This window comes from Dendropsophus ebraccatus, chromosome 5 (genome assembly GCF_027789765.1).
Source record: "Dendropsophus ebraccatus isolate aDenEbr1 chromosome 5, aDenEbr1.pat, whole genome shotgun sequence".
Lineage (NCBI taxonomy): Eukaryota > Metazoa > Chordata > Amphibia > Anura > Hylidae > Dendropsophus > Dendropsophus ebraccatus.
The window spans coordinates 59,536,543-59,556,390 of record NC_091458.1 but is presented as its reverse complement, the minus strand read 5'-3'; the positions used below and the strand labels follow the sequence as shown (position 1 = coordinate 59,556,390).

Here is a 19,848-nt window from a genome sequence, read left to right as displayed (position 1 = left end):
TCCATCAATGGAAATCTATACCATGCCATAGATATCAATAAAGGTCAATCTGCTATTTGTCCAAATTTAAATTGATACCATTATACCAAGACGACAATATTCACATACTAACCATGGTCATTTACAAAACAACCATCTGAGTAGATTCTGTGGATTTTCACCTACAGATTTTCTCAGGTAAAGTCAATTTAAAGGAGTACTCCGTACAAGGCAAGTAAAGGAGATTTGGTTACAAATGTCATCCACATAGTGCTGAAGCTTTTAGAGTCTGTAGCATGCTCAATGGTAGGTTAGATTTTTACTGTGAATTTTACCCTTTTTAATGTTGCAGGGGGTGAAATCCACAGGGAATCGGCAGCATAATCTGCAGCTAATGCCACAAGTAACACGCAGATTTGTGTGAAAATGTATGCCATGTGTGGACTTACCCTAACAGTGCTAGTATTTCACAATTTGTTAGTGAGCATAGAGAAAAATGATACATATTACAAGTGGAGGGTGCACGTCTAATGTGCGAGACAGTGTCACAACTTGTCAGGGTTGAAAGTCTCAACAGAAGAATGGCATTCATGTAATAAATGTGGAAGTCGAATTCCAAAAAATGTAAGATGCAAACTAATGTGAGAGCCAACAAGGTGATATTGTCCGAAGGAAGAGGGGGGTCTCTAGAACAGATTTAGAAGCTTTGGCCTAAAACAGTTGGAAATAATTACATGCACAAAGAGAGTATTGTTTGTAAGTGGTGTGCTTCACACACCAATCCTATGAGTAACACAGAAAGCTTGTATTTCAGGGCAAGATAAGCCTTTTTATGCCGGTAGAGAATTCTTTATTTTGATGCATTCATTTCCTGAGCCAATTCCAAGGCTCGGACCACTCTGTTGCAAAATTAAATGGAATTTACTGGCTATGTATCACTCATTCATTAGATTTTATTTGAGTGGGAGGATGGGGAGATTTATAGAAAGAGATGTGGTTGTGAAACACTGTTTTCCAAGTTTACATGGTCATATTGATAGCTTGGAGGAAAATATGAACATGACTACAACAAAGCTACAACAAAGCCTGAAAGATATTATCGTTAGAGATGAGCGAACCTCGAGCATGCTCAAGTCAATCCGAACCGGAACTTTCGGCATTTGATTAGCGGTGGCTGCTGAAGTTGGATAAAGTCCTAAGGCTATGTGGAAATCAAGGATATAGTCATTGGCTGTATCCATGTTTTCCAGACAACCTTAGAGCTTTATCCAAGTTCAGCAGCCCCCGCTAATCAAATACTGAACGTTCGGGTTCGCTCATCTCTAATTATCATACAATAAGCATTATTCGCTTTTCAGGCAAATATTACATATATACCACACCTAATGGTACACTTATTTATTTTGGATTTAATGTAGGCCTTTATAATATGGTCTAATATAAGATTGCTTTAAAATCAATAGTAAAAATGTGTTCATCCAGAGGGAGAGGCAAAAATAATCATAGAAGGATATAATAATATAATATATATAAAAAGAAATTGAAACACAATGGGGTTGGGGTATCAATCTGCATACAGCAGAAAAGGCTGTAAAATATTACCCTCCGGTTATGTAGTTCTATATACAGTAATTCCATTTTGTCTTACAACCATAGTTATCTGTTCCAAACCTTGGCAAATACAGGAGAAAGTTTCGGAACATGTTCTCTGGGCTTTCTACCTATGAATATCATTGTTACACTGCCCTTTTTTGGCCTTTTGGCATCTAAACATACAATTAATAATACTCCCTTTGTGGTATCAAATCTCCATGGCATTCCAGTTTGTAAAAGGCAATCTAAATAGGCTGTGTATATTTTACTATGCTACTGAGTAACGGATTCTAATAGGTGCCATTAAGTCATAAACTCTTTAATGATTAACCACAACAGTGGTCTTATGGATGTAAAAAGGAGCACTGTCTTTATCAGGGATCAATGATACATTATTGGATGTATTAGAGTCTTCAGGAACATTCCGTAACTTGAGGAAGTTAAAAGAAAATTACCCTGGCACCAAAACAAGTGGTGATGGGTTTTATGTGGTTCCCTAAGAGAATACATTGACAGTCTAAGATTACTGATATTAAGGGTACAAGTCTTCCGCACAAAGCAATCCTAAATCTGATTGTTCGATCATTTATTTTTACCATAGATGGTTTAGCTTATTGTGGTTAACCACCAAATTTGGATTATTTGTCTTCTGATTAATCCTTTACTGCAAAATCACTATACAGGGGTATCATAATTACAAGGAAAATCATCAGAGTTGAGAAAATGTTCTGATTTGGTTTAGTCTCCTATTCTTTATACACATGAATTTGTATGTAGTTATTGTTTGCCGAAGTTGTAATGTTTTATTATTTTGGGCCTTCTGTATGAAAAACAAAAGGTCTGTTCTTTAGACATTACCTAAAAATGTGTTACGGGCTACATGAAAATAAATGAAAATTAACTTTTCATACTGTATTATTTTAGACAATCCCTTTACTATGGGAGAATCCACTGTGATTAGCTGATTGCTCCTGATCCAACTCAAGAGAGCCTCAGGGGAAGCTCTCAGGTGGGCATTTCCTATGCAGTGACACCTGTAGGGGAAGTGTTGAACTACATGACAGCCAATTTAGTGAATGATCTCCTGATATGTCATAGATACATATAACATTTCCCCATTGGTAAAGTTGGTAGTTTAGTATTTTCAGTGGTAAATCTCATAGAATGGCCAAAAGAGATTAAACCTGAATGGATCCTTTCTTTATGTAAATTGTCATTGGCTAGAGATCACCAATCTTATCACTCGTCTATGACAATATATAATCCTTTGATTAGTTGGACAGTAAAGTAATGCAGCCAATTGGTAATACATTTGTCTATCCAAATGAGGCAGATACAAATCCACTTAAGAGATTTCTTACTAGAAGAAAAAATTATTGTCAAAGAAAAAAAAGTCAGAGGACAACTAGCAACACGATGGATGGTAAGAATGAAATCATGAGGCTGACACTGAAAAGCTCTGAAAAGAAAACAGGACGTGCTGGAGAAATGACATCCATATGGTCACCATTAGTTAAAAAGGACTTGACTTCAATTAATATTGTAGGATTTAGTAGGACAAATACAGATTTGAGATCTGCACATGTTTTCCATCTTAAACTGTACATTGTCTTGAATACTGGCATGGTCAAGGCTTTGCATACAAGAAACACACTGAATGAGTCTATATTGTTGAGATCCAGTCACAATGATATATGTGAATATCACACGACTACTGTTAAAAGGAGCAGCTAATCTACAAATGGTGTTCTAAAAACGTACTACACATTACAATGGGGCCAGCCATAGGCTTACTAACATGAAACATTTGATCCTCAAGAGCTGTGCACAGTCCCTGAATACGCCAGGACATCTGTAAAGGAACAGCATACATTGCAACATATTAACCACATAAGTCCGATTATAATACATACATTACATTGCAACTCATTATAGTTGAACTGTACAAAATGAAATTCTCATTCTTTGGTTTAAATCAAAATGAAAACAAAGCATCATTTTAATCATTTTTGACTCCGGACTGAGTTACAGAGAAGGCGGGAGGCAACCGATTAAATAGGTACTATAAAACTAATAGAACTTTCTATTACAATATTTCAAAATATTATTCACTAACAAACTTTGGTTTAAAGAGAACATATTTTCACATGAAAAAGAGGCATACATTAAGAGACAAACAAGACCACCAGCAATCAGTAAACAATCTGTATGAACACTGTCTATAGGAGATGTGGGTGGACAGTACTGCGATTTGGCATTCAGTGTAAAGAACAATAATCCCTATCCCTAAACACTTTGGTATTTTACATTCATCTTAAACACTACGAGTTCTTTGGTCATTTAACAAAATTATGTTTTCAAACATTTTTCATTGAGTAAACTAATGAATAGTAATGTGATAAATAAATTAAAAACCCCTGGTGGTTCAGGGCCCCTAGGGCTGATTAAACATTGGGGCCCCTAAGCTTTATTTTATGCTTCTGCTGTCACCTTTACATAATTTTGGTCATGCATCAATAGTGTTATAATACACTCAAGTTAAGTGAATCTAAAATACTTCAGAAACTTGACCTGGAGCAAAGAGTATACATGACCTGCTTAAAAGGGTACTCAGTTGAATTTTTCTTACATTAACTGGTTTCAAAAAGTTATACAGATTTCTACACTACTTCTATTTAAAAATCTTGTATCTTCTAGTTCTTATCAGCTGCTGCATGTCCTGCAGGAAGTGGTGTATTCTTCCCAGTGTGACCCAGTGCTCTCTGCTGCCAACTCTGTCCATGTCAGGAACTGTCCAGAGCATTTGAGGTTTTCCGTGAGGATTTACTCCTGCTCTGGATAGTTCCTGTCACAGACTGAGGTGGCAGCAGAGAGCACTGTGTCAGTCTTGGAAGACTTATTAGAAGCAATTTACAAATCTGTATATAATATCTGAAACCAGTTGTTTTAAAAAATATATGAGTACCCCTAAAAAGATTTGACTTTTTTTTTTATGTATTTTGACTGTGGATAAACTTTTTTTTACTCAGTTTCTTTTTTTGTTGAATGCCAATTCATACATGATGGGGGCAGCCCTTTCTGACGGCTAGTCAGTGATAAACATTAGTTAGGCTCACAAAATTGGTTCTTTTATTGTAACAGACCTTTTCTAAAGGTCTTAATTATTTAATAGGGATGGAATTACCTTTGGCAATACTAGGTATTTTTCTCGTAGTTACCAAATTCAACTAAATCACAATTGTAAACAATGTCAACACAGAAAGACGTATGTGAAACTTTGACATAAACCTTTCGAAACTGAGCAAATATTGTCCAAAAAGTGGTACTGACAATGTGTTTCAATCTACCGTGTTACTGACACATTTTGAAATCACATTACTCCATAAACACTACAGTAACAACAAAAGAATATTAATAATTAAGAAAAGAAAATTAGAACCGGGTCATAACCTTTGTAGGACATTTTGTTCCTGATAACTGGAGTGAAAGAACTGGCAATACATTCAATCCTGGTAATAACTTCAAGTACTTTTATGGTCTCTAATTCAAATGATCTTGAAAATGAGTCCTATAAACATTCTTTTTTGGAAGTAAACTTTTCCTGAGTATTTCGAAATAAACATGAGAAACATAAAAACAAGTAAAAAAAAAATAAAATACAAAATGGTTCCTATACTTAGCTAGCAGTATACTGTACTTTTTCTTTCCATCCCTTCTTAGGTGTTGGTTCTTGAGCCTTGTACAATGCAACTGACTGCTGTCCTGGTCACCTATTCTACAAGTGTGAACTGGGCTCCCCAAAGTGCCATGAAGGGGTTATTATTTTCTGCTGATAAAAACATTAACACGTGAACAGACCGGCTGTGAGCCAGTGGATATGAGTCCTTGAGATCATGTTATACTTGCAGAACATCTGAATTCCTTATCACCAAACTACAGTGGCACTGCCATCATTTGGCAATAAATAGAAGATATCCTGAGTACAGTGAAGAGCTACTTTTTTTTCTTACAGGTTTCCAAATGTGAAAACAATAACAAAAAATGTTGAATTGTTTTTTTTTCCTCAAAAACATTCAATGGTGTGAACATTGCTATACAAATATGTCAATGTGTATGTATATACACAAGCCCATGTAAAAAAAGGATGTCATCAAATTGTCACAATTAAGTTTACAGGCAAAGAAACACTTCTTTAAGGTCTTCACTCATGTTAAGGACTTAACACACGCACCCTAAGGAAAAAAAAAACAAAAAAACAATGCCAGTGTTATGCCAAGGTATTAAACGGATTTCATTCCACAGTTAATGTCTTGAGCCGTACATTTTATTCCATTCCACATATAAGTCTAATTGCTTTTGGGAAGTGCCAGCTCGCAGTTTACAGAACGCCCCCTCAAAGTCTTTGTAAGATGTGGGTTGAAGTTGACCTGATATACCATGAAGATGATTGGCTCCGGCTTGCTGGCAGAGTTGAATGAGCTCATTGCCAGAGTAGCCCTCTGTGTGCTGAACGAGAAGGGCCATTTCCCTTTCACTAAGGCAGTAGTTTTGTTGAGCCAAAGTGTGGTGTAGGATTTGCCTTCTCGCTAGATTATCAGGGGGAGCTATGTAAAACCGCTTGGCAAACCTATGGTGAGCAGCTTCATCAATATCGTTCGGCCTCTGTGAAGTTCCAATAAAGATAATGCTATCATCAGTTGAGGTAGCTATGCTATCCAAGAAGGAAAGCAACTGGGACTTCAGATTACTGAGGTGAGCATTCTCCTCACCGATATGGCCAGAAAGAAGCAGATCAATTTCACTAATAAAAACCACAGTAGGCTGATGACAGCTTGCCATGTAAAACACAGTCTGCAAGACTTTTTCACTCTTGTTCTTCCATTTAGAGACAAGTACAGCGCTGTTGAGTTTTAGAAATGTAGACCCCAGCTGGGTGGCAATGCACCTGCTCAATAGGGTTTTTCCTGAACCTGAAGGGCCAAACAGTAAAATACTTTTTGGAGGTCTGTTGGCTCCAGTGTATGCACCAGGTCTTAAAATAGGCCACACTAATTCTTCTTCAATTGCAGCCTTTACGGATACATGGCCAGCTATATCAGTCCACTGTACTGGGGGCCCACAGTCCACAATTTCATCATTGACAAGTTCTAAAATAAGAGGATCCACATTTTTTAACTGATCCTCTGATGGGTTACAAAATCCTGGTGGTTTAATCCCTGAAATCTGCATTCTCTGTGTAAAGACATGTCCTTGTTCATTCCCCCTCCGTTCACCATTAATGACTGGTGGTGTGAACTTACCAAATGCCTCACCAGATCTTAAAGGGACCTCTTCATTGTATGTAGGTGAAATCATTGCCTTCATCGACTGACTGCTGTACTTTCCTATTTGTTCTTCTTCTGCCGGGTGCTTTCCAGGTTTAAAGGGCATCTGAGGGGTTTCCCCATTCCGACTGAAACCATTGCCTCTGCATTCATTTGGTACATTGTCAGACATCGGAAAGGATGAATCTGAGGTAGTCTTTGGTTGCTCATAGCTGTATTTTCTATATTTTCCCTCAGTTTCCTCTGCTGTCATATCAAAAGCTTTCCGTTTTAAGGAGCCGCCTGATTCTGTGCTTAGAGGAGTGACTGAGATTGGCGCTAAGTTAGAACTTTGGTAAGTGTATCCAGGGACCACAGTAGGTCTTGATGATGCTGTATGAGGTGGAAGTGGTGTGGGCGCAGCAATACCTGAAGGCAGATAACCAGAAGGGTGTGCTGGATGCATCCCTCCATATCCAGGTTGGGTTGGGTAACTGCTTGAGCTATAGTTGTATATTGTGCCAGAAGAACTGTATCCATGAACTAAAGCTGGTGACGCATGTGTTGGCTGAAGTCCTGAGCTATGGAGAGATGATGGGTGGCTTGCTGGAAGTGCAGCAGTGGGTTGACTACAATATCCAGATGGAAGGTATGTGCCACTATAAGATGAGGTATAATCCTGAGGAGCCACAAGACCACTTGCAGGATTAGGCGCTCCACATGTACTACCAGGATAAAGAGGTTCAGGCAGGTTGCCTGATGCAATTGTTGGGCTGCCCAACCCAATATGTCCATTGCCCGATTTGGAGCCAGCCAAACTATCATGTAAAGAGTTTACTGAATAGGAACTCTCAGACCCATGTGACATTTGCCAAGGCTCAAGGTCCCCCTTCTGTCCATTAACAGGTCCAAATGCCCCATCCGTGTAGGTACTTAGTGGTGCTCTTTCATATGGTGAATCTAGGACCCCGGAGTACTTTTCTGCATATCTCTTTAGGAGGTTAGAGGCTGTCAGTGCAGATATGTCATCATTTGCCCATGCGTAATTCAGCCTTTGTCGACTACTTTGATACACATCAGATTTGTGTGCTGGAGATGAAGTAGTTGAGGAGACATCAAGGTGCTGCTCTGGCCACTGGTTTAGGGGCTGGGCATGCTCTGGTGTCCAGTGCATCTTCAAGAGAGCTGAAATAGAAATAATATACGTTTTACAATCTGGATAACATCTGTCAGTAAGGAAAACCGTGTAAATTGTCTTAACTATAGCAAAAAACACACTGTGGTAACGCATTGATGGCTTTCCAGGCCATAGCCTCATTAGTATAAAAAAAAGCTGCTTTGGTGGTAGCGGGCTATTTCCTGCAGCTAAAAACCTAGGGTGGCTGACAAATAGTAAATCATGCCGAATCTAACCTGCTGATATGTCCCTACTGCACAGGAGACACCAAGGAGAAACATATGTCTCTTACCTTCCTCCTCGGCACCGTTTTGGTGCAGTTAGTTGTGTGCTCTGCGGTCAGGCGAGACCGTTAGGAGCAGTGCAGATCCACTGCCCTGCCCATTTCTAATGATACTGAATAGAGCAGGCCGGACAGGGACGGGATGGATCAACACTATGGGGAGGGTAGTGCTCCTGACGGGTGCCCTAGTGCCCCTAACGGTCTCATCGGACCGTGGAGCACACAACCAACAGCAGCGGAAAGGAGCCAAGGAGGAAGGTTCAATAGGGACATATAAGCAGGTTAGATTTGTCCCCTTGAATAAAGATGCAATATTTTATATTATTAAGTGCCATTTTTTATTTGATGATAATTGGTGTACATGCATGTACTTTTATAGTCTATTGTGCCATTTCCTGATGTTCTAGAATGTCGTCAACAAAACAAAGAAAAGTATGTACAATAGAATATTCTAATCCTTATTATAAGTGAAATTAAAACAAGGGAAAAGTTTTGATGACAAAACATTTTTAGAAGTTTCTGCTGAGTAAACTCAGGCATCACTGTCATAGAAAAACCCTGCAAAATGCATAATTAACATGTCTTAATGGCACTGAAAACGTACACTTACCCATTAAATCAATATTTATTTATCTGGTTGAAGTGCATTTCCTGAGAAAAACGATCCGCTTCTAAATCACATATACTTTGGCGTCAGTTGCAAACCACAGATCTGGAAAAGAAGAAGAGATGTATAGATGGATTTTATTAATTTAACCAGCACTTTGCATACATTGAACTACAGTATACACATTTGCCTTATGCAAACAAAAGTACAAGCGATCAACTTCCCATATTAGAAAAAAACACACAGAAATAATATTTGCATATAAAAAGTGGCCTAGAAGTGGCGTGGACCACTGGAGTTACTAAAGCATCATCACCTCTTTGCTGTTAAATACTAAAATATTAAAAAGTTTTATAGTGTTTACTTTTTAAATATGTTAAAAATAATAGAAGCAGCTTATAACATATAGTACGCAAAAATCAATAGTGTCAAATATGGCTAGTGCAGCGAGTGGGATGTCAATTTATCAATGCTTTCTATAGGAGCGACAAATCCAGATGATCAGTGACCATGTAACATGAACTCAACACAGTGGATGAAACTTATCAATATGGAGCAACGGGCTAGTCACATATTACTCTTTTTTATGCCACTTCATAGCCTTCTATAGTATATTTTGGGGGTGAGGTAGTCACATTTAAAAACTGCTGAGTGTCTAAAGTTCAATACATTTGAAGCATAGCTTGTACTCCATTTTGCCACAATGGTGGAGATTAAACCATAGTGTTGTAAACTGTAACAGATGGCAAACATTGTGCAAACTGAAGCAAATTTATAAAGAAAAAAAAAAAGAGCACATATAATGATAAATCTGGCACAACTTATCGGCCATTTCTTCCCATTCATTCAATGGGGTATTCCAAGAAGTTGGATAATAAAGAAAAAGAACCTATACCTACTTTCTGCTGTTACAACACTTCCGATCCTTACCACCAAGCACTTTGTCTCTTCTTGACAAGCAGGAAATGCCCACTCAGCCAATCGGCTGTATTAATAACCTGCCTGATTGATTGGCTAAATGGGCATTTCCTGCATGCCACCAAGTGACCAGAAAGCACTCTGCAATAGGGACTGGCAGCCGTGGAACAGCACCAGAAGAGCATTGGGGAGCAGGTGAGTAGTTATTGTTTTCCCACCTTGAGCTTTTCAAAATGAAAGGGATATTCCCACTTCAATCAACCACCTCTCTGCTCTGAATGCAGTCTGGCTGGCTGGTGGTCTGGCTGGCTGGTGGTCTGGCTGGTATAAAGCTACAGTATACATATTTATACTGCACTATATACAATATACATACAAAATATATCCCAATACATTTAGGCCGGGTTCACACACTGTAAGACACCGGCCGTTCTGTGACCTGGCCCTGTCACAGAACGGCCAGTGTCAGGGAAGTTCATCTCGGACGGTACTTAAGTACATAAACTTCATTTGTGCTGACTTAGGCTATGTTCACACTACGTCAGAGACTCTGGCCGGATCATCTCGGACGGTACTTAAGTACTGGACGGATGATCTTTCGGCCGCGGAGCTCTGATGCTGGCGCATCAGCGCGCGCCCGCATCAGAGCTTCCCATAGCCCACAGTGAAGCAAGCGGCCGGAGCCGCTCGCTTCACTGTGGGAACTGACAGGTCTTTCTGCGGCCGGAATTCACTGAATTCCGGCCGCAGAAAACTGACCTGTCAGTTATTTGCAGCGCCGCATAGATCCCAGACGGATACGATGTGTGTTCGCTCCGGCTGGGATCCCATTGAAAGTAAGGTTATGTTCCGTAAGGTTATGTTCTGCGGCGAGAACTACGGCCGTAGTTTTACGGAGTGTAAACATAGCCTTAGGATGCATCCGTGTGCAACCACATCCCAATTCACCAGAGCTGCACTCTCCATTGTGTGAGCTGTCAGTGTTGTATGACTGCTATTCAATGAATAGCGGCCACACAAAACTGACATGTCAGTTTTTTCTGCGGCCACTAGGGATCCCCGGTATAGGGATGGAGGGTATAATATGTTTCCACCCTCCGGCCGGGATTCCCTCTGACTGCAGTGGAAAGTAACTTATGTATTAATCAAAACCATTGTTGCAAATCGGCAACAAGGCCGTGATTAATACAAAAGTTATGTTGTGTGACCATAGCTTTACACTGAATTTTTACTTATTTCAGCCAGACCTACACATGTTGTCAGTAATGGGAGGGAAAGAGCAGCATATCGGAAGAAGGAAGCAAGTTTGTTAAATGAATGCATTTTCAAAAATATTTACTTGCTGTGCCCTATACGATCATCCATATTAGTTGAAATGAGATTACCCCTTTAAGGCTCAAAAAAACCCTATTAACTCCAGTATTTGCAGCAAAAAATGGCTCATACTGGTAATAGATGTGGAACATTTTACCACTCTTCACTTTCCCTCTTTTTTTATACAATTTTCAAAACTGTTGAGGAAGAAAAGGTGTATAACACAGGATACATTAAGTGCCCATATTTTATTTTTCATTCTACTGGCAGAATTTTATAGCTCCCGGAGAAAGTGTTGCTGGGTGCCTATTGGCTTTCCATTCACATTCACACTGAACAAAGCAACTAATGAAAGCAATATGGAAGAATGTTAATCACACATCAATGTCTGCGGGATAAGTAACTTTAATTGCACAATTTTTCTGCTGATCAGTTTTCCCCCCTACAACTAATGAACAGAGACAAGATTGAGAGACTTGCTGAGGGCAAAACAAATTCCAAAATTTCAGTGCTGGCAAGACCCTCCCCCAGTCACTTTGTTGATTATATTACAGACGTACAGATCTGTCCCTATGCACAAAGTATTTCTTGCCCTCTGGCTACGAATACTGGCTTTCCCAACATCTGCATGAGCAAGTCCCTCTGGGCCTATTGTTGTCCTTCTGTGTATTTTCTCTATTCGCCTTTTTCATAAAGACCATGGGGGATAGCCAAACTAAAGGGGGTTGGGAAGCGCCCGTGTACTATTCACTGGCAGCGCAGCTTTTAAGCTACTTTGTAGCTGCAGCACAATTAGATTACCTAATGCTTTAATTGACTTATACAGCATCACAGCTTCCATTTTGGATATCAAAACTACACAAGAGGATTTAACCAGCAGCTCCGCAAAGCTTTATCCAGCGCTGCCACCGTTTACTTGCCATTATTGAAAGTGCCACAGATAGGTAAACGGTCATTAGTGATGGCAAAGAGTTTTATCCCAATAGATCCTTTTTCATGAAAATGAGGCCAGGTTTTCCTATTGAAAGCTCCTCTCCAGATATGGGATGATTTAAGGGAGAATTAAATCTTTTAGAAAGTGGTTCGAAAAACAGGACTGCACACACAAGAGGAGCTCTTTCAAGAGCAGAATAGATAGGGGGCCGTGTCCCAAAATACAGGAGGGGCGTAATTATCAAAAACTATTTTGCAGTGTCGTGTTAAAGATCAGAACCATGAATGTTTTATCAACTTTATGCATACACAATTATATGCATGAAGATATACTAAACATGGACATGTCTTAAATGTCAGTACATGGACAACAGCATGATGAGGTGAACTTAAAGTACAACTATGCAAATAAGGATGAGAGTGATTTTTCAATACATCTGATACTTGTATGACAATAGATAACATATATCCCATATAGCGGAACATAAAGTAATCAGCATAAATACATTAATGGTCGGAGGATACACATTTTTAATATATGGCTTAGGGTGTTGTAAAAAAAATATGCTATACTCACCTACTCTGATCTCCTGCCGTGGCTTACAATCCCTTTTTCCTTGTTCCTTTAATGTGTTGTCCCCACAGGATCTGCTCACTCAGTCATACAATGGAAGCAATGATGTCCCGCCAAAGTGAGTGAATGTGCTGGTAGTTCTTGTGGGGATGACATGTCAGAGGAAGAAGTAATGATGGGTAGGGGCCTGGAGATATCAGAATAGCAGCTGCATGGGATCAAGGTAGGTGAGTATCACTTTTTTTTTACACTATTCCCACCCATATATTAATTATAAAATTATAACATTATAATTTAATAATATTAATAATAAATAATAATAAAAATAATATATTTTTTTTTGCCCCAGAAAACCCCTTTATTTCCTGTTAATTGTGAGTTTAAGGCCAAAAATGTTCAATAAGATTGAGATCAGGGCCGAGTTAACACTTAAATCTCTGCCATTCCTCAAACCGTTCCCTTATTTTTGCAGTAAAGCAGGGAACAGTATCCTATTGAAAGATGCCACTGCCATTAGGGAAATTGTTACCTTGAATGGAGGAACTTGTTCTACAACAATGTTTAGATAGGGGCTACATGCATAGGTTTCTCAACAAAGCACTGTCCAGAGTATCACACTGCCTTTGCCAGCTTGCTTTTTCCCATAATGTATCCCGATGCCATCTCTAAGCAACACAAATGCACTAGGCCATCCACATGATGTAAAAAAATAAAATAAAGTAACTAATCAGACTAGACCACCTGTTTTTATTGCTTCATGGTTTTATTGCTTCCAGTTTGATGGTTATGTACCCACAAATTTCTCTTCCCCTGCATATTTAGTAGCATTTTTAGGGTGATTACCCTATTATTAGTTCACAAGTTGTCTTTCTGTGGACCATGTTATGTAGCTCCTAACCACTGCATACTGGGAATGCCCTACAAGTCCTGCCAAAAACTTGCATTAGCGACATCTATGCTTATTCTATGCTAAGTCCGGTAGGGGGTTCGAATCAATGACTGGCACCCTTCTTTGTATAAGCATGCATACAGCGATAGCTGTCAGTCATTGCTTAGGACCACCCGCGGGACCCATGAGCCCAGATTGAGCAGAGATGTCAATAGGTTCTACTGAATCTTTTCTAAACAGCTCTTCCCACTCTATAATATAGTGCTGCTTATTCAATGTGATGGGTTCTTTTTAAGTAGGTTATGTATGTTTAAAAAAACATGGCTGCTTTTTTCAGTATGGATTCAAGTAAAAAGGTCTGAGAGGTGATACTTGAGGGAACCTATAGACCAAAGCGGCTCTGTTTCTGGAAGAAAGCAGCCATGTTTTCCTGATCTGTAATCCAGGCCTATAAGTATATCTTAAAGGGGTTGTCCGGCGAAAAAAAATTATTCACAGAATAACACACATTACAAAGTTATACAACTTTGTAATGTATGTTATGTCTGTGAATGGCCCCCTTCTCCGTGTTTCCCCCCACCCACGCTAGACCCGGAAGTGTGGTGCATTATACTCACCGCATGTCGTGTCGTCCACGGTCTCCGATCGTCAGCAGTGACGTCTTCTTCGGGAGCTTGGCGGATCTTCCCGAGTGCCGGCCACCCTCTGCAGCGTCATCCGAAGCTCAGCCGCGATTGGCTGAGCATAACTGTGCTCAGCCAATCGCGGCTGAGCGGCTGATGACGCGGCCACGTCATCAGCTGCTCAGCCGTGATTGGCTGAGCACAGTTATGCTCAGCCAATCGCGGCTGAGCTACGGATGACGCTGCAGAGGGCGGCCGGCACTCGGGAAGATCCGCCAAATTCCCGAAGAAGACGTCACTGCTGACGATCGGAGACCGTGGTCGGCACGCGACAGGTAATGTATAGCGCACCACACTTCCGGGTACACGGGTGGGGGTGGTGGGACACGGGGAAGGGGGCCATTCACAGACATAACATACATTACAAAGTTGTATAACTTTGTAATGTGTGTTATTCTGTGAATAATTTTTTTTCGCCGGACAACCCCTTTAATATTAGGTACCAAGGCAAGAAATTTTCAAATACAGTCCAAATAATGGTCCAAAGTAAAAAAAACATAAAATAAAATAAAATCATGTTGCTACAAAATGAGTTTGCTTTATCTTGGAATATTAACAGAGAATAGGGTTATTGTAATCATTTAGTCAGAAAGCCTCCCAAAGGCCCTGTGGGGTTCCCTTTATTGCTTGCCTATTCAAGACACACAGCCTGCTGTAAATATCTACATAAGCAATATGCTGGTATGTCATTGCTTATATAAGGGTCGTCAATATATTGTGATTTGTATACAAAGGTAAATATGACCCTGAATGTAAATGACCATGGATATGATATTCATCCTGAATCGTAATTACTTCTCTTATAATCTAGGAGGATAAATGTCTTAACCCAGTCACAACCTTAAAAAACCACATAGGCAGCATCTCCTTCTGCTTCTTTCTTGTGTTGTCAATACTAATTTTCCATATAGTTTTTAGAGCCTTTCTAGCAATGTAGACATCCAGTAATTAAATGTTATGGGGCCTGGGAGTAATGTTCCTCTTTTACTCTAATTGACATGACAACGCCATGTGAGAATTTCTGAAGACATCTCAACATGTTGCTGCTGATAACATCCATTCCTCATCAAAGTCGCCCACCTTTAATCTTTTGGTTTGGCTTTAATTTTTATACCACAAGACATTTTTTTTCTAAAAACGTAAGGCATCATAAGAGTTGGAGATGAAAGGAGCTTTCAACAAGAGTAGAAAGCAGAATCCAGGCTCCGTAGCCCAGGAGTCTCCATTGATTGTACTCCAGAAAATTGGTACAATCTTTCCATGTAGACGTGAATGAGGAAAAGTAAAGTAATTTAACTGAACAAAAGGCTTTACTTACAACAGACAACCATGTGTCTTAGACTTCTCCTCTTAACAGAGATTGAGATCATGTGAGGAGCAACCTCTGATTTTACCTCTTGCATACCATTGTAGCTTTTAGGAGCATCTCTCATCTTTCCCCTCTCGAATACACTCTATCAGCATCACAGCATGTAACAAGCCTACATACCTGTATATCGAGCTTCTACCCAGAACAGTACATTGCTGTAATGTGGCTAGGTGACCAGGACTGTATTAACAGCTGCTGCTGCCCTAGGCACTAAACCTGAAGACGCTCCATCTTCACGCACCTATTGGCGATACCAGACCTGACCAATACCACCATACCCCCCACCCCCCTGAAAAAGACACCAGATTTACTGGCAAGTCTGAACGGGAGGAGGAAAACTAAAAAAATAAAAACAAAAAAATTAGTTTTTTTCTGTCCCCCTGCAAGGTGCTGCCCTAGGCACCGGACCATGGGTGCCTAATGGTAAATACGGCCCTGTAGTTGACATGAAAACTTAAACTATGCTATCACTGGGCTTTCCGCTTATGTATAGAATGTATCAAGAGTTTATAAAGATGTGGGATTTAGTCGGTTCTTCTCAGTTTGTTCAGTTGTAAAAATCATCCAGTTTGTGGAACAGGAGGGAAGAGGTACCCTTTAAAGTTGGCCCATACCTGCCTCCAAGTGTGTGAGAGTGGGAGACAGGGTAGTGACATCACTATATTGTCTTCTCCTCCTTATAGTTCATCATGAGGCCACCAGCTAGGGAGAACTAGTTTTTAAAAATCTGAATGTCACCCCAGGTTATGCACATAGTGCCACATGATGAGAAGTGCTCTTTAGGACTCATATACATGGAAATGCCATGTGTAGAGATGAGCAAAACTACAGTAAGTTTGGGTTCCAGAACCCTAAACAGAACACTCAGCATTTGACCATTTAACTCCTGGTGACTGGTGAAGAAGTAGTACTCGATCCAGTAGTTATCCAATCGAATACTACACAATTCAAAATACTCGTTTTCGATCAAGCATCCAACCAAAAACTCAATAAAAATGTGTTTCTCCTCCCATCTTGCCTGGCGCCTTTTTTTAGCCAATAACTATGCAGGGTGTGTGTGACAGGCCCTAGAAGCACACTGGCATCATGAGAACTACATTCATTGACTGGCTTAGGGGCCTATTCCACAGAGAGCTAATCGGCCGAATTGGGCCGATTCGGCCAATTAGTGCTCTTTGGAATAGAGACAACGATCAGCCCATGATCATGTCATCGGTTGATCGTTTATTTAGGTTAAAACCTAAAATCATCGGGCACCCACTGCGCACCCACTGTGTGGCGAGGCGATCTCACAAGCACCATACACCACCTACACATGTTGCAGGGCTTCTCCTGCGCTCCTTCTTCCTCCCGGTCCCACGCACAGCAGCAGCTTCGGTGCGGCCTGTCTTAGCTAACAGACCGCTCAGCCAATTACTGGCCAGGACCGCCGTGGCCAGTAATTGGCTGAGCGGTATGTCAGCTCAGACAGGCCGCACCAAAGGCTGAACCAGGAGCACAGGAGAAGCCCTGCAACATGTGTAGGTAATGTATGGTCTGCAAGAACATCGGTAACGGTGTCCGTGCAGCCCTCGCTAAACCATTATCGGGCCATGGAATAGGCCCAGTAAACAAGCATCAATCTAGTAGATTGGCACTCGTTTACATTATTAAACTGGCCCCCATTGGTCCGTGGAATAGGACCCTTTCTCACGAGACCTTCAGAGTATAAGAACTTTTCCTGCTCGTCATCAGATGCCATCTTGAAGGTAGTCAGGGAGAGAGGCTGGAGTAGGGAGAGTGAGGATTTAGCTGATTCTAGGAAGAAAAGGCCCTTTTTAGGGCTACAACTATACACAGCACAGCATATATCTTCAGATAATCAGCAAATCAACCAGCTACCAGCACATCAACTTATTCTTGCAAGCAGCTGCTGCTCACTGTGAATAATAGGCTGCAGTGTATACATTTCCTCCTTCAGTGTACATGTTGCAGGTAGTTGAGTGGATGGATTTTAGAAGACTGTAGGCAGGAGAGACCATAAAAGCCCTTATCAGGGCTACTACACAGGACAGACAGCATATAGCTGCTTCCTCCATTAAGAGTGCATAGACTGTCTAGCAGCATATCAGATAGTGGCAGAGACAAGCAGTCACAAAGCTTATGATTATCTTGCATAGACTTACGTCGGAATATTTTGTCTTAGTAGTTGTCGCACTAGTTGATTTCCCTGTGCCTCATTGAAAGCAGTAAAAAACCTAGCACCTCTTGGCACACGTAAATGTTGAGATAAAGTATATACGGCATAGTTGAACCAAAAAAAAAAAGTGTCTAAGGTTTTTTTTGTGCTCAGTGCCTCATTGAAAGCAGTAAAACAACTGGCACCTGTTGCCATATATTGCATTTGGAGTGTATTGTTGAGAGGCTGTGATAGTGACGTAATACTGCAACTTGGGCATGTTAGATGCACCCAGGCATGCTTCCCCTGCTGTTCCAGTTGCATTCCAGAAGTGTTTGCATCAATTTCTGAGGTGTCATTGTGGACTTGGAAATCTAAATTTGACCACTTGGAGGTCACCAAGAAACAAGCATTTTTCTCCCATAGACTTTAAGGGGTTTCGATATCTGATCAAATAGTCGAACAAACATTGCGGTCTGTTCAAATCAAATTTCGTGCTTTCAAATATTTCAATACTCGTTCATCTCTAGTGCAAATGAATGCAGCCCTAGGGCTGCATCCATCTTCTCCAGCTACTGGAAATAAAATGCAGAATGTTCTGTGTTTTGCAAACCTGAACTTACTGTAGTTTTACTCATCTCTAGCCATATGCATGAACCCTGTATGTTGACTTATGGAATAATGAGTTCATTTTTTTAAATTCTGTATTCTCCATTAGAGGCAGTTGCAAATAGAGTATACTATAGAATACAACATGTAATGGAGCATATCACCATGTTTCTCGCAGGATCTGTCAATTTTTATGTATCTTGTATATATTTGTACTGTATATTGCACATATCCTTATGTTAATATAGCTATGTGCTCGATATCCCTTATGAAATGGAAGTGCATTTCATAACTATTTATTGTCCATGGATGTCCTCTTATCTTGGAAATGTAAAGGTCCTGTAATCACACGGTAGTTTATTGGCAATGAGGGTCCCTATAAACGCTTGTTCAGCCCATAGTTGGCCTGTGTAGTGATCAGCCGATGAGGGGGAAAACGCCCACTTATCGGCTGATTGGATATTTGACTGATGATAAAACCTATCTTTATTATTTACACATCTCTTGGTGTAAACAGGATAGATGCAGCCAATAATAATGAGTGTCAATGGCCACACCACCTATTCTGACACCAGATTCACATACAGTAAGCATCATATGTGTGTATATTTGTATCCGTATTACAGAAAGGGTCAAAGAACAACTGGTGTCAGAGAAGATCATCCCGGCCAGTACGATGATCTTCATTTCTAATGAATTTGGATGCTGGTGCATCCGTCTGCGCCCGCATCCCAATTCACTGCTGCACACAATGGAGTGTGCGGCCGAAGCCACACGCTCCATTGTGTGAACTGACATGTCTTGTGTGGCCAATATTCAACAGCGGCTACAGAAAACTGACATGTCAGTTTTTCCCGCGGCTAGATGGAATCCCAGCCGGAGCTTATACTATGTGTATACGCTCCGGCCGGGGTTCCATTTATTAAAATGCAACATATGTTTTGCATAAATCAAGGCCATTGTTGCAATTTGCGACAACGGCTGTGATTTATGTAAAACATATGTTGTGTGAACATGGCCTAAGGATGTAACTTCTGGCTTGACAGCAAGTCTGATGACCAGAACTGACAGCTGTCATGCTGGGACATATATGCACATATAATATGCTTGAAACCAGCCTATATTTGATTTGGCAAAATATAGGTAGCTATTCTTCAAATCAGTAAATATATTAGGACATTAATTATTGTAATCCAACTCATGCCTCATAGCTGTTAATTCATAATAATAGTACGAAAGGGAAGAGTAAGAACATGGGTAACAAATTTCTTTTTTTAGATGACAGTCCAGTATAAATTAAGAGAGAAAAAAGTGAGAGAAGCAGAATGGAGTGTGGAATGGTAGTCAACCATAAAAATGCCCAGAGAAGTATGATTAAATGATAATGGAAGTGGGGAAGGCAATAGAAGCCGGTTTATACAATATGATCTCCATACAGGGACCATGTCACCTTCATACT

General features: G+C 40.3%; 1 protein-coding gene across 1 annotated transcript in view; it reads right to left on the bottom strand.

Moving 5' to 3' along the window:
• Nucleotides 1-3,475: 3,475 nt before the first annotated feature.
• LOC138792639 (fidgetin-like) overlaps nt 3,476-19,848 on the bottom strand; it is a 62,265-nt gene continuing 45,892 nt past the window's right edge. Inside the window, exons 3-4 of the mRNA XM_069970296.1 lie at nt 8,946-9,047; nt 3,476-8,060 (exon numbers count right to left, since the gene is read on the bottom strand). Of these exons, the coding sequence (XP_069826397.1) occupies nt 5,875-8,060; nt 8,946-8,949 (2,190 nt within the window). The 5' untranslated portion in view covers nt 8,950-9,047 and the 3' untranslated portion in view covers nt 3,476-5,874. The remainder of the gene's footprint in view (nt 8,061-8,945; nt 9,048-19,848) is intronic.